The 25,834-nt window shown below is 37.3% G+C and overlaps 3 protein-coding genes across 11 annotated transcripts in view; 1 reads left to right on the forward strand and 2 right to left on the reverse strand.

Annotated features, from left to right (window-relative positions):
• Positions 1-13,762, reverse strand: part of pbrm1 (polybromo 1) — a 25,863-nt gene extending 12,101 nt beyond the window's left edge. For 5 of the 8 annotated variants that reach the window (XM_079597945.1, XM_079597942.1, XM_079597944.1 and 2 more), the window contains exons 1-19: positions 13,632-13,762; positions 13,332-13,451; positions 11,928-12,073; positions 11,299-11,396; positions 11,051-11,198; positions 9,248-9,394; positions 9,052-9,162; positions 8,902-8,970; positions 8,716-8,814; positions 8,465-8,550; positions 7,718-7,809; positions 6,074-6,290; positions 5,857-5,998; positions 4,665-4,759; positions 4,232-4,511; positions 3,177-3,282; positions 1,599-2,238; positions 1,288-1,499; positions 127-312 (exon numbers count right to left, since the gene is read on the reverse strand). In XM_079597945.1, the coding sequence (XP_079454071.1) occupies positions 127-312; positions 1,288-1,499; positions 1,599-2,238; positions 3,177-3,282; positions 4,232-4,511; positions 4,665-4,759; positions 5,857-5,998; positions 6,074-6,290; positions 7,718-7,809; positions 8,465-8,550; positions 8,716-8,814; positions 8,902-8,970; positions 9,052-9,162; positions 9,248-9,394; positions 11,051-11,198; positions 11,299-11,396; positions 11,928-12,073; positions 13,332-13,347 (2,890 nt within the window). In that variant the 5' untranslated portion in view covers positions 13,348-13,451; positions 13,632-13,762. Of the gene's footprint in view, positions 1-126; positions 313-1,287; positions 1,500-1,598; positions 2,239-3,176; positions 3,283-4,231; positions 4,512-4,664; positions 4,760-5,856; positions 5,999-6,073; positions 6,291-7,717; positions 7,810-8,464; positions 8,551-8,715; positions 8,815-8,901; positions 8,971-9,051; positions 9,163-9,247; positions 9,395-11,050; positions 11,199-11,298; positions 11,397-11,927; positions 12,074-13,296; positions 13,452-13,631 lie in introns of those variants that run through there. The other 3 variants (XM_079597946.1, XM_079597940.1, XM_079597941.1) reach the window with 2 other exon arrangements.
• gnl3 (G protein nucleolar 3) lies at positions 13,403-20,291 on the forward strand. Its single transcript, XM_079597947.1, has 15 exons — positions 13,403-13,840; positions 14,005-14,063; positions 14,807-14,947; positions 15,084-15,203; positions 15,285-15,365; positions 15,488-15,623; positions 15,712-15,815; positions 16,639-16,783; positions 16,905-16,992; positions 17,181-17,358; positions 18,853-18,995; positions 19,087-19,223; positions 19,307-19,461; positions 19,692-19,776; positions 19,866-20,291. The coding sequence occupies exons 1-15, from the start codon at positions 13,828-13,830 to the stop codon at positions 19,970-19,972; spliced, it is 1,692 nt and encodes a 563-aa protein (XP_079454073.1). The 5' UTR covers positions 13,403-13,827; the 3' UTR covers positions 19,973-20,291.
• glt8d1 (glycosyltransferase 8 domain containing 1) lies at positions 20,098-25,776 on the reverse strand. 2 transcript variants are annotated; one of them, XM_079597949.1, is made up of 10 exons: positions 25,577-25,776; positions 25,308-25,355; positions 25,116-25,214; positions 24,828-25,044; positions 23,971-24,079; positions 23,802-23,886; positions 22,132-22,244; positions 21,234-21,400; positions 20,981-21,093; positions 20,098-20,908 (listed from the first exon to the last, which is right to left on the reverse strand). In XM_079597949.1, the coding sequence occupies exons 2-10, from the start codon at positions 25,321-25,323 to the stop codon at positions 20,724-20,726; spliced, it is 1,104 nt and encodes a 367-aa protein (XP_079454075.1). In that variant the 5' UTR covers positions 25,324-25,355; positions 25,577-25,776; the 3' UTR covers positions 20,098-20,723. The 2 variants fall into 2 exon arrangements, with proteins under 2 accessions (XP_079454075.1, XP_079454074.1); XM_079597948.1 differs by having other exon boundaries at positions 20,098-21,093; positions 25,577-25,711.
• Between the last annotated feature and the right edge of the window lie 58 nt (positions 25,777-25,834).

Below are 25,834 nucleotides of genomic sequence, written 5' to 3' on the forward strand. Positions count from 1 at the left end.
AAAAAAAATCATACTGTTCCCCAAATCTTAACAGTAATGTATATTCTCAATCAACAGTATTATGAAACAACATATCTGCATAGCACATGTTGACAGCATCTATCTACTGATTTATGGATGTAATACCGGCATCATCCTGCCACAGGCGCTCTATGCAGACGATGTGCGGCTGCAGGTTTGGTTCTGTGGGCTCTACATAAACATAGTCTCCCACATGGTACATGTTGTCCTTGAAGCTGCAGTCCTGGCTGTAGTTGCGCTGAAGGACTCCCTGCCATCCGCCACCGGCGGTGTCCTCACTCTTCTCAGCCTCTGGAGATCGATGGCAGAACATTAATCACAGCCAACTGTTCATCAAGTTTAGCGAGCCCATAATGATTGTTTTGTGTATATGGAATAAAGGAGTCACTGCCACAATTGTGATGGTTAATAAATATTATCCATAAATATTTATCCTGTTTGATTATGGCTTGTGGTTACAAAACGTTTGTCACTTCTGTAAATGGGTAAATGGTAAATAAGGGATTCTAAGATAAAGAAAATTCTTCTTTAAAAAAAATAAATTTTAATACAAGCTCTTAGAAATGTACTCTTTTTTCATGTCGGTCATATGGTTCTGAAAAACATTTATGCCATTTTTAAATGTGCCAAGTTAAAATTTGTATCAAAGTGACTAAAAATGTGGTGTAACCATCAAGTATAAATTAATTACCGGTACACATTTTCCTCAAAACATGTGAGTGTACACATCATTATTATCAAAAAATACCTTTCTCAAGGTAATTATTTTTTTTTTTAAATATCATGAAATATTAATTCATAAATATTTAACTTGAATCGAAGGATTTAGATTAGAATAGAATGAGGCATTTATATAGTGCTTTCTTAACAATCATGTCATTTTTTTCACTTGAATTAAAAAATTGAATTTGAATTCAGAAATTAAAAACATGCTTATTTTTTCAAGGTAATTTTTTTCCAAAAAAGAAATATTAATATTAAAGATTAAAGATATGATAAAAAAGTGGGATAATATATAATATACAGTATATATATATATATATATAGTAAGTAAGTACTTATATAAATGCTAGCACTATATAGCATAAAGTACTATATATAAGTATTTCACTTAATTCAAAAAATGAACTCGAATTCAGAAATTAAAAACATGTTTATCACAGAAGAGGTATGTTCAAGTAATTGTATGTATGAATTGCATTTTATAATGTATTTCTGAATACATAAACCGATTGAAAAACAACTGAATACTTCTTGGAACGGTACCTTTTTTCTCTTCTTCTCTCTTGAGTTTATCCTCTTCATATTCTTTCGGCAGCTTCTCTTTCTTCTCTTTCTCCACGTCGCTGTGCAGGTGTTTAGTGGTGTAGCTGAGGGCGGGCGTCAGCAGAATCTCTCCGTTCTTGCACAGCTCATCTCTGATCCGGATGAAGAACTGCTGGAGCTCCACAGAGTCCTCGAAGATCTCAGAGTCCGTCCTACGACACAATTTAAACATTTGGTATCGTGCAAACCAACTCTTTACCTCTCCAGGTACAAGAACCCCCTAGACAAAACGAGTACGTGAAGAGCATCACCTGTGCAGACGTCTGGCTTTCTCCAAAACTTCAAACATATGGTCCTGGAACACATCTAGCCTCCTATAACGGCCCTTATCCACGTTAGCTCTGATGATCTCAAAGTTCAGAGGAGTCTTATCGGAATTGTTGGGATCAACAGCTGGAATCTCCGCCAGCGAGTCGCTATAGCAACGCCCCTCGTCATCCTGGTGGCCAAGCACTGAGACGAAAAGATTGCGGATGAGCTCCTGGATGAGCCGTGCAACATCTGGGACATGCGCGTCGTCGCCGCCCTCCAAGTCTCTCCTAGTCTCCAAAAGCACTTTGTGAAGCACCAATGCATCTTTGTAGATCAGCGATTCAGGTTCGTTATAAGTGCAAGCGTTGTTGAACATCAAGACTAAGTCTTCTACCAGAGCATCAACATCCTGGTACTTGTTGGCCAGCATGTGGCTCTTGACCTTCTCCATGTCTATGGGTTTCTTGATGGCCACGTAGTAGTCTGGAAGCTCAGCGCGGGACGGGAGACGGAGGAAGATTGTGCTGAGGCGCCGTCCACGCTTGTCAGTGTAGTTCTTCACTGCTTCATAGAGCTCATTGAGTTTCTGTTGCAGAGGGGTCAGGTACTTGGACTTCTTAGGAGAGATGCCACTCTTCCCTGGAAAGACAGTGGCACATGGTCAGTCACAGCTTCTCCTAAGAGGATTGGTGAAAACCATAACTCCTGCGACTTCCCTCCAAAAATAAGAGCTTAAATTCAGAAGTGTTTTTAATGTTTAAGTCCCCCTGTGGTGAAAATCAAGCTTTAAATGTTGTTTATATGCCTATGTGGTGGTTTTAATGTGCTTTAAGATAAACCATGTGTAAATTATAATTCTCAAAAACGCAGTTTGAAATCGCTGGTGTTTCTGGCGTCACAAACTACCTTGTAACCAATCAGATCAATGTGTGATCGTCAACGAGTGGATCTCTGAGTGAGTGAGTGAGTGGAGGCGGGCTCATTTGCATCTTCATAGAACCGCATATACTACATGAGGCAAGGGTGTAGAGTTACATTCAAGATATTTTAAGGCATGAAGAATTTTTTTTTCCAACAATTTTTGGATGTCATTTTGCTGATCACTAGAGGTGGACTTTAAAATGACATGGCTCTGTGTACCACAATGATTAATGGCTCTAAGATGAATGCTTTGTTCTTTTTCTGTAGGTCGCTTTGGATAAAAGAGTCTGCTAAATGCATAAATGGAAATTTAAAAAATGTAGTTGCAAATGATGCAGAAAGTAGGAACGTTTGAGAATTTCGTTTTGGGAATATAATTGTTTTACAATTCCAAGTGGTGTAAAAATGACACACTTCCAATTTAAATAGGATCATACTGCATTTTCTGACTCGTGATAGAATTGATGAAAAATTGTCCTACGAAGAGTGTCTGACAAACATATATGTAAGTTTAAAACTGGACAACAAACCCATTTTTAATTTTAAAATGACATACATTTTTGTGTACTGCACAGGCTGCACGATTTGGGGGGGAAAACCAAATTGCGATTTTTCTGATAAAATATTGCTGCGAAAAAACATCTTTCTAAACATACTAATTTTCAGCTTGGGTGAAACGATATCCTCGTCATCCGGCGGTGGTCCAAGTTCCCTTCGCTTTTCTCTTAATATCTTCTCCAGAACGTTGGCGTCATTGTAAACCTAGAGTCAAACCAAATAACAAGCTAGTCATGAAACGACTGAGGAGTTAGTATTATAATCCCTACACCAATGAAACTCTTCAGATTCATGCTCATTTCCTCAATACCAGTGGTGCCCAATCCTGTTCCTGGAGATCTACTGCTGCACTCCAGATTTTTCCCACCTCGTTCTATGTCTTGAACGCCACTCAAAGTCGGCGTACATTGATCAACCCCAACCTTAGCGAGATGCGTCATTTGACGTCACTTCTAAGATGTCAGCAAGTCCTGCTTCCAATGAGCATAAACAAAAAATAAACTTTAACATTAGACATTAAGTTCCTTCGTTTTTGCTTTTGAAAGCAATTTTATGTTGTTTTTATTCAGTTTTTGCCGTAATTGACACACAAACACAACATGCTCTTGTTGTGTCGAGGCGACATCATGTGGTCAACATGTGAACCTGATTGCCTGGAACTCACTGAGGTTTGAAGTGGGACATTTAATTTGGAATATTCCCAGCATACCTACCTTCCAGCCCTGCTCAACACACCTGTCTGTAATTATCAAGTGCTCCTGAAGATCTTCAGGTTCTGGTTTGATCAGGGTTGGAGCTGAAATTTGCAGGAAGGTAGATCTCCAGGAACAGGATTGGACACCCATGCTCTATACCAGGGGTCACCAAACTCGGTCCTGGAGGGCCGCTGTCCTGCAGAGTTTAGCTCCAACCAGGTCCAACACACCTGAACCAGCTAATCAAGGTCTCACTAGGCATACTAGAAACTTTCAGGCAGTATTCTTTCACCTGCCTGAAAGTTTCTAGTATGCCTAGTGAGACCTTGATTAGCTGGTTCAGGTGTGTTGGACCTGGTTGGAGCTAAACTCTGCAGGACAGCGGCCCTCCAGGACCGAGTTTGGTGACCCCTGGTCTATACGGTCTTTCCAAGCTTATTAGTAACCCTTAAACTCACTTGAGAGCCTTCTTCATTGTAGTGACGTGCATTACGGAACATCAGCTTCATGTCCTCCATCATGGAGTCCTCACTGGGGTATCTGTCAGAGCGGATGTTGTGGTCTATGGTCCTCAGGTCCATTGGTTCCAGTATAATCTTGTAGTAGTCTGGATAGTCTTTTTTTGAGGGCTTGACCATGAAGAGATCGCAGAGTCTCCGTCCTGTGCCCATCTCCCGAGCCTCTGCCACAGCAGCGTACAGAGCCTTCATGCGGTTTTTCTTTGTGTTCTTCTTATGGCTGCAAGAGGTGATGCGTTAGGGCCTAAAACAACTGGTGCTTTTGCAAAGCGTGAATGTCCCAAATGATGCCCTGTACACTATGTACTCAACTATGTAGTGCCATAAGTGCCAAACATATACTACCAGTGGTTTACTAATGCTGTAAATGTACCTTTTGCGCTTGATGCTGCCACCATCAGAAAGCGTGGATGAGAGCATACTGTCACCATCTTCATCATCTCGTCTCATCAGTTCTTTCCTCTTCATCTGAAGACACGCGTGTACATAAACATAAAGTGAAGACAAAACGGATTCTTTCTGGATGTCACACGTTGTGGGAACATGTTTAATAGTTAATGTGGCGAACTGTAGGTTCATTTGTGGCTGCATGATAATGGTTAAACTGATCATCACGAATTAGGAGAATTTCAACTCATATGCATGGCTTAAATTTCTTCATCTAGTTTCCTGGTTTATTATATTTAGTCTATCATATAAATAAAAACATTCTACATTTTGAAAACTTGATATTAACTGAAATTCCATATATTACTGTAACTTTAATCATTTACAATGATGTTAATGTTTTTCTATTAAACAACAAAAAAGACCTGCAAACAGCCTAGATTTATTTGAGATTTATTACAGTTTATCACAGATAAGGTTCAATTAATAATAATAAAAAATATAATATGCAAATAAATATGATTAATATTACATTTAATAATAAAATACATTTTTAGATATTTTTCACAGTATAAATGTACAGATCCCACACATGACATTATGGGGGAAAAACAAGATATTGTTTAAGAACGAATTAATTTGTGGCCACAAATGTCCTCATTTTAGTTAAATTGTGGTCATTTCAAGGGAGCGAATTCTTAATGAATGGCTACTTAGGGATGGGCAACGATTAATCGTAATTAATTGCATCCAAAATAAAAGTTTGTGTTTACATAATATATATGTACTGTGTATAATTATTTTGTATATATAAATACACACACATGCATGTGTATATATTTAAGATTAATTATTTATTTATATATAAAATATTTATATTTAATATAAATTATATATATAAACAGTACATGCAAATATTTCTTAAATATATACACGCATGTGTGTGTATTTATATATACAAAATAATTATACACAGTACATGTATATTATGGGAACACAAACTTTTATTTTGGATGGAATTAATGGCGATTAATCGTTGCCCATCCCTATATCTATTTTTTAATTCTGCATGTCATGTGCGGGGCAAAGCACAAGTCCTTCATTCTAACGGCACTGCCCATTGAGTCACTGTAATTCACAGTCATTTATAACACGTCACTGAGAAACACAAATATTACCTGCAATATTTGCTGCAACTTCAGCACGCGCTTGTAGATTTGAGAGGTGGGAGCGTTGTAGCGTTTCGCGTTCTCAAACATCAGGTTGAGGTCTGTATCTATCTGTTCCACACTTTCATACTCGCTGTTCTTCATCTTGCTCCTGTGGAGAGATCATTACATGTCATCCTCTGTTCCAAACCGAGGAGCGTGCAGCGCCGCTGCTGTCCTACTGCACCTTATCTGCTGGAGGGAGATTGGATGGCTGATCTGATGGAAGTAGTTGGGCAAGTCTTTCCTGGAGGGCAGCTGAAAGAAGGGCTCGGCTAGGAGCTGACCCTGGTTGTTTCTGCCGCCCCGCACTGCCTCGTACATCTGGAAGATGGGGTTGCACATGTCCATGCTGGAGTGCAGGCTATCGGCCTCTGACTCGCCTTCATCGTAATGAACAGAGCCTTGGGAACGTGGAAACAGTCGTCTGATTAGCATAAAGTAGGGATGCACCGAAATTACAATTCTGTGCCGAAACCGAAACTTCTGGATGCACTTGGCCGAAAAGCGAAAATTACTTAAAGGGGTCATGACATGTTTTTTTTTTATTTTATTATTATGTTCCCTTAGGTGCAAATATAGTATTACTATAGTTTTTTTTACAAAAAACTTTTAAAATGTAGTGATTTATGACCTTTTCCCACCCTGTTTCTCATCCTCTGATTCAAACAGTCTGTTTTGGGGGTGTTTCCCCTTTAAGAGTTCAGTGTTAACGCCCACTGCTATGATTGGCTAACGTCAGTGCCTATGCATCAATTATTAACGCCCCCAGCCAGAACCTGTGCGGATTCAGCGTATTTAAAAAGTAGTTTAAAGTTTTAAACACATTACTTACAGTTTGCGTCGTCGTTGTTGAGCCCAGAATAGTCGGCAAGGACTTATCTTTGAGCAACAGTTTTCTGGCAAAGGCAGCCTCATTTTGGGATTTGTTCTCAAAACAGTCATCCTTCAAATGTATAGAACAAACGCTTAAACTAACACTGCAGTGACTGAGACGTCCGCAAAAAATAAAGTGCATCCATTTTCCCCTGACGACTGGATCTTTCGCAGCGTATTCAAAGATGTAGTTTGTCCACAGCCAGGAACAGCACATCTGCGTGGCTTCGTAATTTCCCTGTACACAGACCCACTCGCTGTCCGTCGACTGAACACTTGCGAGGCGCGCAGCGCGCGGGCGCGACAATGATACGAAATGAGCGTAGTTCTCTTGCGCTGGAGGCGGTCATATGCAAACGCTGGTACGTCACTTCGTACCGTGACGTCACTTCTTACCATGGATCCAGAACGAGCTGTATTTAGAGCTTGATTAAATAAATTATTCGTTTATAATGGGAAGGACGTCTTAAGCTATGAAACTTGCAGGACGTTTTAATGGTACAAAGACCTCTTATATACCAAAAGATCAAGGCAAATTTGTTTTCTCATGTCATGACCCCTTTAAAAAAACAAAAACAAGATTCATTTCTTATTTTAAATGAGTTTTTTGTATAATTGTATTATAATTAAACTTTTTTTATTAAATTCAACTATTTAATTTTAAATCAAATAATCCCACTTTTATTTCAAGTAACAAAAATTGGACAGAAAATAGGCCTATATTCAAATAATATTAAATATCAATATATTATTCTTCATTCAGTTCTATGCAGGGAGGGGAGGGGAGGGGCGGCATATTTTCTGCCTTTTTTTTCTTTCGGACAAAAACCGAAAATGTCATTTCCGACCAATAATTTTCGGCAGCTTTTTCTGTGCAGCCCTAGTATATAGTATATAAGACAAATTCTAACATAATATATTGATGTTACATCTCTGTCTTCAACAGTGCTATTACCAGTTAGTATGGCATCCTCTTCACTCTCTGAGCCGTACTGTAGAGCAGTAGTGATGGAGGACAGTCTGTCTCCTTGAGCAAACCTTCTGTTCCTGTTCACAGACACCAGTGCAAAAACAAGTCAAACTTCACAGAATCTAAATGTTTGTAGATCAAAATTATTCATTTATTTAAAACACACACATTAAGAGTGAGTCCATAACACCATGTTACAACCCTTAAAAAGACATGGTAACACAATGATACTTTTTATATAATTTTTTACTATATTAAAATGGTGCAATTGTAAAATTCCGCAAATGCAATTATTATATTGCCAAAAGTTAAAAAAAATGCTGCATGTTGTAAAACTAACACATTTCTTACAATTTAATATTATATTATATATATTTAAATGTAATCCATTACTTGTAATCCATAATTTACCTCATCCTGGTGCTGAAAACTAATATATTTAATACAATTCTATAATTGTATTCTATATACTTAAGCTAAAATAATGAACTAATAAAGTGTGTTATGATAATATGTAGCCCATAACACAACTTATCTGATCCTGATGCTACTTTTATTATAATATTAAAATCTAATCCATAAAATGTAATCCATAATTTACCTCATCCTGATGCTGAAAACGAATATATTTTTGCTACAATTCAATAATTCTATTCTATTTTACATACTTAAGCTAAAATAACTAACTAATAAAATGTGTTATGATAATATATAATCCATAACATAACTTACCTGATCCTGATGCTACTTTTAACAGGTTCTGCATGTTCAAGCTCCAGTTTTCTCTGTGCAAAGACCTTTTTGATGGTGTTTGCATCCTGAAAATTCATTCATGACTTTACATTATATCAATATTTATATATATCGCACACACAACATGGCATTATAGATGTACTAAAATATTACAAAATGCTAATCAGTGCAAATCTAACATATTATATAAATTGTATAGAAATGTAAACAGAATTTCAGTGACACATTACTTTAAACACTTGTGATCCGGGTTCATTGTAGGTTTTGGCATTTTTGACTAACAAGTCAATGTCTTTAGCCATATGGTTTACACTTTTATAGTAGCACATCTAAGGGGAAAAAGACACAAACTTCAGTGTAAATCGATAATAAATGGTGATAAGCTGTAATAGAATATGATCATAATAATAAGATACCTGTATTCGGTGTGCAACGATCTTCAGATCTATTGGTTCTTTAATAATAGCATAATAATCTGGATATTGCTGAAAAAGAATGTTTAAATGTTTCATTAATAATAATATGATATGTTTGTGTATATACTCAAATTAAACTGAGGCAACTACCACTTTAGAGGGAAGTCTCTGGAAAAGTTCACTGATGAGACGCCCATGTTCTGTGTAGGTCAGCACCGCATCCAGAAGCTGCCCGAGAACTTCCTTAAGGCTCGAGACAGACTGTACAAACAAAACAAAACAGAATGAATTCAACTCTGTCCAAACACATCTGAATAGGTCCAAATCATCCCTGGTGAACTCTGACCTCCTCCTCTGTGGCCCCTCCAGGGGTTTCCTGTGTGTCGTCGTCGTCATCATCTTCATCATAGTCTCCTCGCTGCACAAACTCGTTTTTGGTGCGGATGTACAGATCCCACAGTTTACAAGCCGCTCTGTACTCCGGAGTTTCTGGCTGCACAGGAAAAGAGCTTTCAACGTATTTTGATTTGTATTTATTTATGTTTTGCCATTTGTGAATTTGGTAGATCTTAAGCAATAATACAAGGAACATCAATATTTCAATATCATATTCATGGCACAATAATTAAAATAAAATACAAATATATTTTATATATACACTACCGGTCAAACGTTTAGAATGATTAAGATTGTTTAATGTTTTTGAAAGAAGTCACTTACACTCACCACGTCTGCATTTATTTGAATAAAAATACAGAAATATGATTAGAGAATAAAAAAAAAACAGTTTTCCATTTTAATATATAGTAAACTGTAATTTATTCCTGTGATCAAAGCTGAATTTTCAGCATCATTACTCCAGTCTTCAGTGTCACATGATCCTTCAGAAATCATTCTAATATGATGATTTGCTGCTCAAGAAACATTTTTATAATTATCAATGTTTCTTATTATCAATATCCTTGTGGAAACCGGTGAGTTCTTTATTAAAGAAATTCATTTTTTTATTCAGCAAGGACGCATTAAATTGATCAAAAGGGACAGTAAAGATATTCATAATGTTACAAAAGCTTTCTATTTCAAATAAATGCTGTTCTTTTGAGCTTTCTATTCAACAAAGAATCTTAAAATATATATCACAGTTTCCACAAAACTATGAAGCAGCAAAACTGTTTTCAACATTGATATTAAAGGAACACGGCAACTTTTTGGGACTTTAGCTTATTCCCCGTATCCCCCAGAGTTAGATAAGTCCATACATACCCTTCTCATCTCCGTGCGTGCCGTAACTCTGTCTGACGCACCCACCGCTAGCCTAGCTTAGCACAAAGACTGGAGGTAAATGGCTCCAGCTAGCATACTGCTCCCAATAAGTGACAAAATAACGTCAACATTTTCCTATTTACATGTTGTGATTTGTATAGTCACAGCATGTACAAATAACAAGGTCACATGAGACACAGCCATCTTCTAACCGTATACATACTGGGAACTATATTCTCAGAAGTCGAAGCACTGCTACTTCTGCGGAGTGATTTGCTCGCAGCGCCTGAGACGCCCCGTGGTGAGGAGACGAGAGTTCGCTCAGTGTTGCGCTAATTACTCCGCCAAAGTAGCAGTGCTTCGCCTTCTGAGAATATAGTTATCAAATACAATATACAAATCACAACATGTAAATAGGAAAATGTTGGCGTTATTTTGTCACTTATTGGGAGCAGTATGCTAGCTGGAGCCATTTACCTCCAGTCTTTGTGCTAAGCTAGGCTAGCGGTGGGTGCGTCAGACAGAGTTACGGCACGCACAGAGATAAAAAGGGTATGTATGGACTTATCTAACTCTGGGGGATACTGTGAATAAGCTAAAGTCCCAAAAGGTCGGCGTGTTCCTTTAAGAACTGTTATAATAATAACGTACCAATTAATATTAGGCAGCAAATCAGCATATTAGAATGATTTCTGAAGGATCATGTGACATTGAAGACTGGAGTAATGATGCAGAAAATGTACAGGAATAAATGACATTTTAAAATATATTAAAACACTTATTTTCAGTAGTAATAATATTACAGTTTTTCCTATATTGATGCAGCTTTGGTGAGCATGAGAGACTTAAAAAAACATTTGACTGCTATTGTAAGATAAATACACACTTTGTAGTAAGTCTTGGCATTGTTGAATAAGAGCTGAAAGTCGGCTGTGAGCTGCTCAACATCATCATACTCCTCCATCTTCAGCTTCTGCTGGATCTTCATCATGTCGATGGGCTGCGACACCACGTCATAGTAATCCGGCTGGTTCCTGTAAGGACGCACTGCATGTCTTATCCACTGTGATGTTAAAGTGTTTAACTGTCAGATATTCAGATAATGACAGGCTCAATCTCTCCTGTGTGACTGACCTTCTCTTCGGTGCTCTGATGAAGAGTTCACACAGCATCCTGCCCTGATCATCCTTATAGTCTCGGATAGTGTTGTACAACTCATGACACACAGCAATCTGTAAGGAAAACAGATGACACACTAGACAATGACACACTAGACTAGAACATACAGCATCTGCAATATTCCTAAAGCAGATTGTGAAGTCACGTGATCTGTGAGAGATGGATCACATCAAATGTGAGGGATCATCAAAAATACATTTATTTTCTATTTAGATGGGACAGTGCATATTAATGAACGGACAATCGAATGCTAATTTCCATCCGTAGTCCCAGACAAAAAAAAAAAAAAAACACAAACAAACAAACAAACAACATGCATAACAACTAATAAACATATAGAGCTAAAAAACATTAAAAATACCTATACTATATAAAAATACTAATAGTAATACCTGTGCATAGACATCCCATGCTTGTTACTGTATAAAAATATTAATAAATCTACCTATCTGTCTACCTTTTTACCTAATGTTCACATTTTTAATTATTATTCAGCCATCTTTTAAGCTGTTTCGTAAATGCACATACAAATATGCACTGCAGTTTCTGATGTCAGAGATATTAAAGACATGTCCTGAACTCACAGGGTCAACAGTGGGGATGTTTGTGGTTCTTCTCCTCTTCCGACTGGTTGACGGTATGGATGTTGTCTGGCTGTCCTCAAAATCTCCTCCGCTCACACTGCTGGATGGAGACGTGGCTCTCCGTCGCTTCGAGCCCATTGTAAACGCTAGAAAAAAGTCAAATAGTTTGCTTATAGCTTATTTAAGATCAAACGGAATACATATTTTTTTTATAAATGACTGCTGTTGAAGTGAAGTTGTTGCACAGTAATACTACTAATTAAATACTGGGGTACTAACAGAATTATGTGATTAAGAGCAAATATAATTACTAATAATACGTTACTAATAATAAGATACAACTGTGGTTTTGCTATATACCAACACTGTTATCAAAAGAAAAAAATTAAAAAGATTCTGAAAAACTCTGTTAGAATGAGATCAAATATGAATTTAGAAATATTTCATAACAGTAACAATAATTGTAGTGACTGATATTTTGGTGGAAACTATGCTTATCATGGTAAAGGGTCAGTAAACGAACATTTTCAAATCAAATTTAAATAATGTATTTATTAACAATAGCCATAAAGTACTGTCATTGGCTTCGTCATGAATTAACAGTAATCCCAGAATACAGAAATACTAGTTAGTGCCATTTACTAACAGAATTATGTCTAGACATCCATTTACCAGTGTTGTGTTTATAAAAATGGTAGCCATAGTTTAAAAAAAAAAGTTATTATTGCTAAAAAATAAAATGGCAACTAGATTTAGTCACCACCATAAAGAAATAAATAAAATAAAAAATAAGCAAAATGCCAGAAAGATTCTAACACTGATTGATAGACACTCCTTAGTTATTTATAAATATTTTACAGTATTGTCATTAACCTTTATAAGTGAATATATATGTGGAAAATATGGGAAATTGTTTTAAAATCAGTGCATGTATTACAAGTTGGGCTGTAAAATAGATGTGTGTGTGTATACATATATTATTATTATATTTATATTATATCTATTTGTGTGTGTGTGTGTGTGTGTATACACAAACATACAGTATAACTATAAATATATTATGTAAACACAGACTTTTATGTTACAGCCCTATTTAAATAAACATTTAATACAATTAATTGATTATTGTTGGTGTAGTAGAAAATTAGCAGTCATCCTAAAGTACAGTAATGCTTGTTAATACCAGCTTACAAACAGAATTAGTGGCAGCTGATACGTCTAAAGATTCATGTGCCATTTAATAGAAAGGTGTACACACTTTTGAAAGTGTGCAGATATAGAAAAACACAAGATGCTGCATATAAATAGAGCAACGTCTTCTGCACAACCCGGGTTTTTATTATGCTGTTATTACAATAGCATCTCCTACATGAGTGATGTGCAGCTATGAGACAATGCGTGAACCTGTGATCAGATGCATTTATTATCACGTCTGATGATCACAGCCACTTCAGCAGTGCGATGATGATGATGATGATGACGATGATGGTGAAGGTGGGACCGTTATGTGTCTGCAGACACAAGCTGTGTGACACATGCATCAGCACAGGCGGATAAAAACAAAGACACACACACATACATACACACGCACGCACGCACGCACTGGGCCATGCAACACTCTGCGTGATGATGCTCGCGCTTTATTATAGCATGAACGGCAGATATTGCAAACAATACACAGAGCGCGCGAGGTGCAGGCCTTACCGTCCGTGTCTGATCAGCTGTCTCTGAGAGCTGTCTGAGGACTGACACACATTCAACAAGGAGGCTGAGTGATTTATTAAGAAACTGAGGGAAAAAAATTAACCCTTTACTGCGCGAGAGCGGAAGCGGAAGTGAGGAGTAGACACGTGCTGCGCCGTCGTGTACGAGAGGAGCGCGTGCTGGAGCAGTTACAGACATGAAGAGGCCGAGTGAGTATATACTCTCAAAAATGTTATTATTGACGTAACGTTACTTTAAGTATACCAAAGCAACGTAAATCATTATATTTACCGGTTGTTTGCTAAAAGGATGTAATAAACTATCAGAAGTAAGTAGTCAAACACTGACGGACCTCACGTGTCTTTTTTTGTAGAGTTGAAGAAGGCAAGCAAACGCGTATCATGCGCCAAACGCTTCAAAATACAAAAGAAGGTAAGAGATTTCAACTACATATACATTACATAAGTTAATATGGGCTTTGGTAACTTACAGCCTATATATATATATATATGGATGGGTCAATGACATGACTTGCATATTTTTGTGTCCATATTTCCTTTTAAAATAAGGAATCCTGCTTTATTCTATAAACCGATTTAGTTTGGATTCATTTTAGTACATTTAAATAATACTTGTAGTTTTATGTTTTGTTAAATTAAACCCCTCAAAATGTCAGGTGGTTCAACTGTCTGAACAAATGAACAGACTAAGAAAACTATTTATTGAAAATGGTGTCTTAAAAAAATCACAAACTAAATAATATGGCATAATTTTAGGTTTGAAACCTTTCATAAAAACATTTTAGAAATATCAGTAGTTTAAAGCTGTTGAGATAATTGAAAAAAAATTGTCCAGTAATTTGTATATTCTCAAATGCCAGGGTGGCACAACTGCAAACATGGCTTTATTATTATTAATTGACAAGGTAATAACCGTAAACATGTAAATGCATCATCCAGAAGAGCCTAACTGGAAAATAAATGCCCTGGAAATCAATTTCAGAGAGCAAATATCACAAATATCCTTATTTAAGCATAATGAGAATATTTTTTTCTATCCAGACAAGTAACCTTTTTACTCAAGTGAATGTCTGGTTTACTTTATTTTTCTAGAAGATGTTATTATTACACATTTGGACACTTGCCATTTTTTTTTTTTTTTTTCTCCATTGCTAGGTTCGGGAGCATAACCGTAAATTAAAGAAAGCGGCAAAGAAGACAGGGATAAGCCGGAAGCCAAAGCAAGATGTTGGAGTACCAAACAGTGCACCTTTTAAAGAGGAAGTGCTTCGAGAAGCTGAGCAGAGAAAACAGGAGGTAAGATCATTTCTAAAAAACAGTGGAAAACAAATTTAATTTTTCCAAGCTAATAGTCAGTGTTTTGTACATATCAATTACGGAAGCATATGTCTTTGCACTTAACTGATGTGTATTAATTATGTTGTTCTTGAAGCTTGAAGCTCTGAAAGAGAAAAACAAGATTGTAAAGAAGCAAGAAAGAGCTGCAAAGAGGAAAGAGGGGAAAGAAGCTGCCAGTGCAGGAGTCGAACCTGCAGCCAAGAAAGCTAAAAAGGTAAGAACAGTGCATAAACGTTTACTAAAGAAGTAAACCACTGACTCTAGCTTCTCTTCTAACTTTATTGGTTGTTTGCAGGGGACGAAAGTTCGAGAAGCAAGGGCTGCGGTAGCTAAAGAGAAAAGCGCTAAAACATTCAAATGTTGTGAGCTGAACAAGGCAAGTTGACAGACTAATATCCAGCGTAACAAACTGACAATAATATATTCCTGATGGTCTCCAACATGGCCAAAATGGTCATTCACAAGGTTGATCTTACATGGGATTGAATTCTTGTGCAGGTTATTGAGGCATCTGACGTGATCGTGGAGGTTTTGGATGCTAGAGATCCTCTGGGCTGCCGCTGTCCTGAGCTGGAGGAAACCGTCCTGAAACACGAGGGAAAGAAAAAACTACTGTTCATATTGAACAAAATAGGTAGAGAGCAGTCTGTATTGCCATACACTTAAAGTCACCTAGTTATCACAATGGAAACTGGTTACTAAAGTCTCTTTTTACTTTTTAGATCTTGTTCCTAAAGATAACCTAGAGAAATGGCTTGGGTATCTTGAAGCTGAGTGTCCAACTTTTCTCTTCAAAGCATCCATGCAACTAAAGGACAGAACTGTGGTATGTGATTCCATAATGCAAAACATTCCTTAAAGTGGGGCTGCACGATAACGCCAGAGGGCGCTCTCACGCAGACACGATAAATATGCCCCGCCGCAGAAGTACAATAATGCGCATCATTCCAGGAAATCCCTATCGCTGTAGCTGAATAAACAGAAGAATTAAATGCGTTGATTGATTAAACATGACTTATAAATACACGACTGCCTTATTCTGTGTAAGAAGCCACATCAAGAATCCACAAATTATGCTCATCTGTCGTTATTAAGTAAGTTTGGAGTACATGCATGTTAGTAAATGTTGTCTTTTGTTGGACAAGAGGTTCATAAATGCTTCTCATGTTTGGAAATATGTTTGACGCGTGTTGCTTTTTCATATGCATGGTATAAGTGACTCAAACTCACAGTGCTTTCAGATGGAGCAGCGTTTACAGAGCCGTACATCAATGAAAGGGCTGCGCATAGAAGATAATCGTAGCCTTTGCGATTTAAAAATCGCGATAAGCCAACTCGATTTAAGTGTGATTACATGTAAATTGCGATTAATCGTGCAGCTCTACCTTAAAGTGCCCCAATTATGCTATTCTAAAGTTTCCTAATGTTGTTTTGGAGTCTCCTATCACACATGCGCACTTCAATAAGTCAACTGAAATCTGGTTAATGCATTTGAATGCTGTGCGAAATCGGCTTAACGGGCAAAAATCGAGCTGTGACGATCAGTTTATGCTTACTCTGATGAAGGAAAATGGGTTAACACGTTTACATGACCACGTCATTGTTTGCTTAAGCGCACTCATTGTCCCTTCATATTCTCCATTTCACAGTCACAGAAGAAGCAGAGAGGGACTAATGCAGTTCTGGATCACAGCAGAGCAGCTTCATGTTTTGGACGTGACTGTCTCCTACAGACACTTACTGACTTGGCTAACAAGAAAGATGGCGAGACCATGCTTAAAGTTGGCGTTGTTGGTAAGACTTCTTGTCATTTGTATGCACCACGGTGATCTCATTTTGTCATCATGAAATGCTTAGTGTAATGTCTTTAAAAAAGTGTTTGATATTGAACTTTTTACTGTTGTCTTGTCTTCAGGTTTCCCTAACGTGGGAAAGAGCAGCATCATCAATAGTCTGAAAGAAATGCGAGCCTGTCATGTTGGCTTACAGAGAGGATTGACCAGGTAAAGCTTTATTATTTTAGCGTCCTAGTATATGTGAATTTGAAGCATGATGAACTGTATTGGACTGACCAACACATGAAGTCAATCAATCCAACACTGAGCTTCATTTCCCAAAATGCATTTCTGCTGCAAGGCATTGAGCCTTAATAACAGACCAACCTCAATGATATTCTTCCCCTCCCATATAGATGTATGCAAGAAGTGCATATTACTAAAAGTGTGAAGATGATTGACAGCCCAGGGATTGTGGCGGCCCCCAGTAACCCAGGAGACGTGATGGCCCTCAGGAGCCTCCAGGTGGATGAGAAGGAGGAGAGTCCCCTGGAAGCAGTCAGGACTTTACTCAAACAGTGCAATCCGCAGCATGTAAGGAACACCTTAACAAATCACAATAGGAGATTGTGGCTTTTAGATCAAATATTAATGACTCAGGTTTGCACAGAATTTTAGAACGAGAATGTATCATCTCTCTTAAGCTGCGTTCACACTGACAAAGCGAAAAAATCACATTTGTTTCAATGGAGAGCTGGTGATTTCCGGCCGATTTCCAAAGTTGAGATCTGTTTAAGTTTATGCAAATGAAGAACAACTTTCAAGAATGACAACCAATAGGAGTGAATTCAGTGGAGCGCACGTGATGCATCACTACATCCTATAGAGTCTCGGTGGCGTGATGAAGTTATTTTAGCGGTCAGCAACTTTCCTATAATTTGATATGTCTCTGTGTACATACAGTGGTACACGCCTAGCTGACTTCATTTCCTGGTTCACAAAACCATTCAGGCTCAATTTAAAAGCATCTACCGTATTTTCCGGACTATAAGTCGCATTTATTTCACAAAATCCAAGAACAGACATTTAATCTGGAAAGGCAAGTTATTCAACTACACAACAGCACACAGAACAACAGGCTGAATAGGTGTCCGGTATGTTAACGTAACGCATTAACAGTTATTCAGCGACACAATAGCATAAAGAACATATACCTGGGAGGCTGAATGGGCAAAATTAACATTAGCCAGCGAGTCCAACAAGCAAGTTCACCAAGCTCCCGCGATCTCATTCCACATCACTTCATCCTCGGTGTCGCTTCTGAACAACTCCGCTAACTAGAGCGCCCTCTCGCGGCTGTAGACTGTAATGTTTTCTCTTGGTTCATCTCAGTCAGTATGAATTCATTTTGAGCTATAAGTCGCACCTGACTGTAAGTCGCAGGACCAGTCAAACAATGAAAAAAAGTTAAACTTATAGTCTGGAAAATACGGTACATGGTTTATACCACAGACATAAGCAATCTGGTATTCCAGTCTGTGCTGTAAACTAAAGGCTATTTTTACGATAGAAGTTCACTGATGCGTCCTGCCCCAAAGGCTTCACCCACTTTTTGCGTAGTTTCGTACCAGCATTTTCAAAATGCTGAAAATGCATCAGGTCAAAATGCGTGCCTGCTATGCTAAATGCGTACAGGTTAGCAGGTCTGAGAAAGTCACAGAATTCTGAATTAAAATATTAAATAAAAAAATAACGTGATGCATTTTTGAAATCACACATGCTCATATTGCGATTGATTCACAGCCGTAATAAATTTTCTATAGATTATTATTATTAACTGTTTTGAATGCCAAAATTGTAGATGTATATATATTTTTTAATTTATTAATTTTTATATTTTACTTTCATTGTTTCCAAAGTTTTTTTTTTTTTCATAGAATGTAGCTAATAATTGCAACAGGAATTACATTTGTGTTCAAATACAAAACTTTTAACAGTGGAAATCCTTTTTGGAGGGGTCAATTACTGCATTTTTCTTTTTAACCTCATACAGTATTGCATACTTTTTGTTTCATGTGTCTCTTTCAGATAATGCTACAGTATAATGTCCCAAACTACAGAAACTCCTTGGAGTTCTTGACCACCTTAGCTAAGAAACGAGGTTTCCTGCAGAAAGGTGGCCTTCCAAACACAGAGCTGGCAGCCATGACATTCCTCAACGATTGGACTGGGTCAGTTTCAGAGTCTATTCATCATACATAATTCTTAAATAACTTTTTCTAAGTCGAATCAGCGGTCTAAGCATTATGTTGTGTGTTTTAGAGCTAAACTGAGTTACCACAGCAGAGCTCCAGAGCGACAGGACCTCCCCTCGTACCTCTCTGATGCCATTGTGACTGAACTGCAGTCAGGTCTGAATATGGACATGGTGAGGGAGGGCAACCAGAATGTTATCAAAGGTACATCAGTTCATTGAACAAATCAGAATATAACACTTGATATTTTATGAAGCAAAATATTAATGAAATGTACCTGTCCTCAGGTGTGCGGTCCCCAAATCTAGCGAGCAGTATAAATTTTAGCTCAAAAGGCCCCACTGCTGGTGTGCTGAATGTTATTGAGCCGCCTACAGAGACGATAACAACGACAGTAACGACAGAAGCCGATGAGACGGACATGACCGCCAGCACAGACGAGGTACTTCATATGAGCGACTTACCTCTGGAGCAGAGACCATGAGAAATGATGAGTTTATGCTTCACATAAGTCCTTGATGACCTTCTAATCCAACTCTGATCTCTCTCTGACAGCAACCCCAGTAGATTCGATATTCACAAACCATATATGAGAAATTTTGTTTCTCAAAATGCACATTGATTTTTCAACAAATGTGTCAAATCAACTGATTATTTTTGTATGGTACACAGCTGCTGTCCACAATTAAGCCTGAGGCTGAAATCCCCATTCCAAAGATGGAGACACCGATTCAGGAATTAACACAAAAGAGTGAAGGTATGTTGTTTGTTTTGTGATTTACACCAATAAACTTCTTTATTTTAGATGTCTTCTGTCTATCAATTGATTTGTCTTATCTTCTGTAGACAAGCCAATTAAAGAAACTAAAGTGAAGTTTGTCAACGTCGACCTGACTTCATTGCAGCACAACAACGATGATGACGCATATGATTTCAACACAGATTTTGTGTAAAACTTCATGGACAGAGGATTCAGATTGTGTAATGGCACTCGGTTGGAGTGCATCTGTATGTATTCATTCATAATAAAATGTGCATTATAGTTTATTTGACTAAATAAAGGGTTAATACTCTTACATTGCATACAAAACTTATACAGAGCTTTATTCAATACTTTGTTATAACACTTTTTCCTTTCTGTACAAATTAGCATGATTTCCCCTTCAGTCTGAGGACAAAACTTGGCTTGCTAAGTAACAGCTGACATGAAAAAAAAAACATGCACCCACAGAAATATAACTGAACACTTAACAGAAGGGAAAAGTGGTTTGTGTAGTGTCAAAAAAACTGGAATGTTAATTGTGACAGGTTTGTGTCGTAAGCCCTGAAACAGACTAAAATATTGATAATGAAATGGAAATTTTGCAACAAAAAAAACAAGTGGGTCCAATTTAACCCCAAAATATTCAGGATTATACAAAAAAAAATATATATATATCTAGACACTTGCATGGATGTAGTATACAAAATGAAAATGTAAAAGCTCTGCCATAAATGTTTTAGTGTTATTACTTATAATTAGACAATGGATGCTGAGGTAGTGCATTGATTGGTGTTGCTCTGTTCCAATGTTGGTCCCAGTAACTAGGTTTCTTGAAAGAACATTAAGAAGGCCCCATATTTTGCATCCAGAAATCCACTGAACAAAGTCTCTCTACAAAGCACTTGTCTTTTTTTTTTAGTATGGAAGTAGTCCAAACCAGTCTATTTTTCCTCAGTGTGTCTCCGGATTGTGTGGAATTTACCTGTGGGATCTGGAATGTACCATTTATCCCAAATGTCAGAAAAAGAGGAGGTTCTTCCCCACGGTTTATAATGTCCGTTCCAATGGAGAAGTTTAGCAGCCTTCACAAACTGAGCTGAATACCGATTCCCCGCTCCCGTCGCCCCTAGAAACGTTAAGATCAAAATTAAGAAAGCTGCTTTACATTTATGAACCAGAGCCTCAATGACTTCCTTACCGAGATGTCGGACGTGCCACATGGGATCGATGTTGGAGTGGTGCTTGTAGAACACGATGAGCATAGGTGGCGTTGTGATGCTGTCCGCTAAAGTCTTGCTGTAAAGGTCCTCTCTAAAGCAAACCGACCACACAAAACCATGATTTGAACAGTTTAAACACTGGAAACAGATTTTACTCCAGTTCTTTGCCTTGTAACATACAACAGCTGTCCTTAACATTTTATGAATGATATAATAAAGCATGAAACTAACTTGGCATTGTGCTCCATCCAGAGCTCAAGCTGGCTGGTGATATTCTGCTGCTTCCACTCAGTTAGATTGGCCACAAAGACTCCAGGATTGAACGAGCAAGTGTTTGCTCTCATTCCGAGCTTCTTGATCGCCTCTTTTTTGAAGTCCAGAAAACCAATATAGCTGTTCTGTAGCAGGTAAAACATAAGCAAATATATGGAATATGTGTTCTGCAAACCTTTATTGAATTGGGGCTGGATGGTATGAATAATTTTATTCCACAAATCACAATATAGAAAATAAATGTGACCCTGGATCACAAAACGAGTCGCACGGGTATATTTGTGGCAATAGCAAACAATACATTGTATGTGTCAAAATTATCTATTTTTCTTTTATGCCAAAAATCATTAGGATATTAAGTAAAGATCATTTTCCATGAAGATGTTTTGTAAATGTCCTACCGTAAATATATAAAACATTTATTTTTGTGAGTGAATGCAGCACAATCGCGAACATAAATGGACAACTTAAAGGAGATTTTCTCAATGTTTAGATTTTTTTGCACCCTCAGATTCCAGATTTTCTAATAGTTGTATCTCGGCCAAATATTGTCCTATCCTAACAAACCATACATCAATGGAAAGCTTTTTTTTGTTTATTCAGCTTTCATATGATGTATACATTTCAATTTTAAAAAAATTACCCATGTGACTGGTTTTGTGGTCCAGGGTCATAAATGGATTATTTATTCAAAAACCATATGTCTACATTTGGATAAACAAGTTTATGGTTTTGAAAAAACATCCTGTAGTTTCATATTCCTCTGTGTGTCTTTGTCATCCCACTGCTAATATTCGGACAGTTCTGTGTGAATTCTGGAATCCAGGCTGTTTAGATCATTACAGAATAATCATACCTGATTTCCAGCTCCTCTGACCATGCCTTTAGAGGAGGAAGAGTCGCAGTCCTCTGAGAAAGCTGCTGCGTGTCCAAACTTCAGACTGGTGTCAAAAAGATCCCGAATGTCCCCTGAACCATAGAAAAGAATACAATTAGCACTTATTGCTGTATTTTATAAGATCACACAGTATCACACCTCTGCAGTATATATATACACACTATGCAGATTTTCTATACGTGTAAAATATGCAGATGATGGCGTACTACATGTAATATATTTTAATAAATTTGAACTTTTTATAAACAAAATAATAATTTTCATACCCCATATAACTGGATGCCACATTAAATTATATTTAAATTTAATTATAAATATTACAGAGTGGTGCAGGGATGAGGGCAAAACCTGGAAGACTTAATTCGCCACTGGTTCCCTCAAGATTTTCCTAAGGGTTTTTATGATGGGGTTTTTCAAAGTAAAATAAGGTCTGTGGTAAACATAAGTTTACTATATTTGGACGTTTTGTTCTACAACATATATTACACACACCCATATTGAAAACGCAAATTTTGAAGCTGTTATGTTTATAACAAAAAAGAAGATGTTTCTAATAAGTAACTAGATGAGAATGTTTGGAGTGTGAGTGTGTGTTATGTACGTCGTAGAACAAAACATTCAAGTATCCAGAAGAAGTGCCTTGGATAATTTTTTCTACAAATACTAGTTTGAAACCCAACCAAAGAGCACCTTCCGTGATTACTTAAAGGTCCCTCCAGCAGGCAGCGCTCAAAGATGTTTCCATTGATACACAAATCCTCATTAAAGTAATTCAGTTAAGGGCAGCGAGTATTTTCTCTTTGTTTAATATTAATGACACAGTGACACTTAAATGACACTTTAAGACCTAGTCCACGGAATCAATATACTGATATACTTGCTTCTGTCCCACCAACTGTTTATACTCACTTTTAACAAAAGATAAAAAAAGGAGAACTCGATTCGCTACTCGTGTGCTATCTGGATGGCTTTCTGTGCATGCGCTTCGGGTGTGTGCACTTCTGTCGACTGTCCCATCAGGCAGTTCTTATGTTGATCCCTGAACTGTTTAAAATATAACACCACAAATAACTATTTTGTTTTGATAAAGTAAGCTGTATTCGGTGTACCCTAAATCAGTGGTTTGGGGTCCATTAGAGGCCACAGCAAACTTCCAAGGGAGCCTCAAGATTACTTGGCTTTAAAATAAGCTAAATCGACAAAAAAAAAAACCTAGATTTTTCCTTCTTTTTTTATACCCCCTTCAATTTTTTTTAAATCTTTCAATGTAATACATTTTAGTTATAATTATTTTAGTTACATATTTTAATCTATGGACACTCCTAATTTCTGTAACTTTAGCAGGGAGGGAGCCTTAAAATTTTGTTGTGGACATAATTACCAATTCAATATAGATAGATAGATAGATAGATAGATAGATAGATAGATAGATAGATAGATAGATAGATAGATAGATAGATAGATAGATAGATAGATAGATAGATAGATAGATAGATAGATAGATAGATAGATAGATAGATAGATATTCTCATTCTAGACTGATGTGATTGGACAGATATTTGTATATGCCTCTGTGGACAATATGTGAATTCTGGGGTCTTCAAAAAATATAAAACTATGCACTTCACCTTGTACAATTACATCATCATCTAGGTAAATTGCTTTCTCTGCATCTGGCAAGAAAACTGGCATGTAGAATCTGGCGAAGGTCAACTGAAAAATAAAATACATATACAGTTATGATGTATAACTGGCATTCACACTTCTATTCAAACAGAAGCACTGGCACTTGCTTACCGGCTTCACTGCCGCCTCCTTCTGAGGATCATTAGAAATTTTCCCTGCCAGGATCTTCGGATCAAAAATGATAATTTTATGTTTCAAGTCAGTCTTACTCAACCATGTTCTGGAATGAGAAATAATGATGTGTACCAAATGATCACAGCACAGGTAATGAAACACAATATAGTTTGATACAGGGGTTTTCAATCTTTTTACGCCTGGTATGAAGATTTGGCGTTTTGGTCAATCCGATCACAAGTGGATGATGCTAAATACAGGTGTAAACGGGGTCTTAACTGTATTGACCACTTCCAGAGGTAGTCGAAACCGCATTTAACCGGATTGCTTTCGTGGTGTAAACGCTCACGTGGTCCAGTCTTCAGTGCCACATGATCCTTCAGAAATCATTCTAGGATTCTGATTTGATACTCGGTTATTATCAATGTTGGAACAGTTATACTTTCGATATTTTTTTGGAACCTGTGATCATTTTTTCAGGATTCATTGATGAATAAACAGTTAAACGATAAAAAATTTTTCCAACATTGATAATAAACCAGCATATTAGAACGATTTCCAAACTATCATGTGGCACTAAAGATTCAGCTTTGCATCACAGAAATAAATTATATTTCAAAGTATATTAAAATAGAAAACCAGTATTTCAAATCGTAATAATATTTCACAAATATAAAAAAAATAATCTGCATTTTTGATCAAATAAATGCATGCTTGAGGAGCATAACAGACTTCTTTCAAAAACATTGAAATAGTAATGTTTCCAAACTTTTGACCGATACTGTGCACTCCCTTGCGGACCCGTTTGAAAACCCCTGGTTTAATAAACCGTAGTAATGCCATATAAGGTGTACCTGAGATGAACCACAGACTCATTTAGAGTCACTATGTTGAACACTACATTAGCTTTGCTGTTGCGGTAGATGCTGTTCATGGCGGTGACAGCAGCTCCCAGTCTCTCCTCTGGAGCGGTGATGAGCACTGGGATCTCATCTCCTGTTCTGATGACCTTATGACCCGACAGGAGGTCAGTCTCAAAGGGCAGGACCATTGGGCCGTCGGGCACCGAGTCTGCAAGCACAAAGGAAGATCAGTGAGGTGCCAACAACTTTTCAACTTCACCAACATCAGCATCTTCATACCTGGATTCTCTTGCTTCAGGAAATCGTTGAGATTTAGCAGATTTCGATGCAAAATAATCAAAAAGGCGATGGCAAGCAGCACAAGAATAACCACATTCACTGGAAAAGAGAGGTTATATGTTAAATGATAGAGTATGAAGAAAGCAATGCTTAAAACTTCGTATGTATAATTATATACTCGAATATACTCACCTCTGCGTACAGTCATGGCACTCGATCAAAAGCACTTGAGTTTAAATCCTGAATGAAAACAAACACTAACATGAGTGAGCAGAAAAGAAAACGACAGCATATGTATCTAACATTAGGTTGAAGCGGAATATAACACAAGAAGGTTCAAAATTAAATCATACAAGTAAAGAAATCCCTGCATATACAAACAAAATGCATTTTAGCAAAGAAGTCCAAAACTGCTCAAAAATAAAGCCTTGAAAACTGCAGGTGTGTGTATTAAACCTTACTTATTATATCGTCTGGACTCTCTTCGGCTCTTCATCCAAAACGCCAACTCAACATCAACAAGTCCAGTTACCCTTCAGTCCTGCAGTGAACACGCCAGAGCAGAGGAGACCTTTCACTGGTTATATAGTATCAGGATAGAGCGCAACACATGAGTCGACTGGTGTTTTGAACAAATCTTTTAAGTGAACGAATCTCAGTCTCGCACACTTCGGCGAGAGCCAATAGCATTCGAGTGCGGTCTGTAAAGAAGCATTTCA

The sequence above is a fragment of the Phoxinus phoxinus genome (assembly GCF_949152265.1).
Source record: "Phoxinus phoxinus genome assembly, chromosome: 22".
NCBI lineage: Eukaryota > Metazoa > Chordata > Actinopteri > Cypriniformes > Leuciscidae > Phoxinus > Phoxinus phoxinus.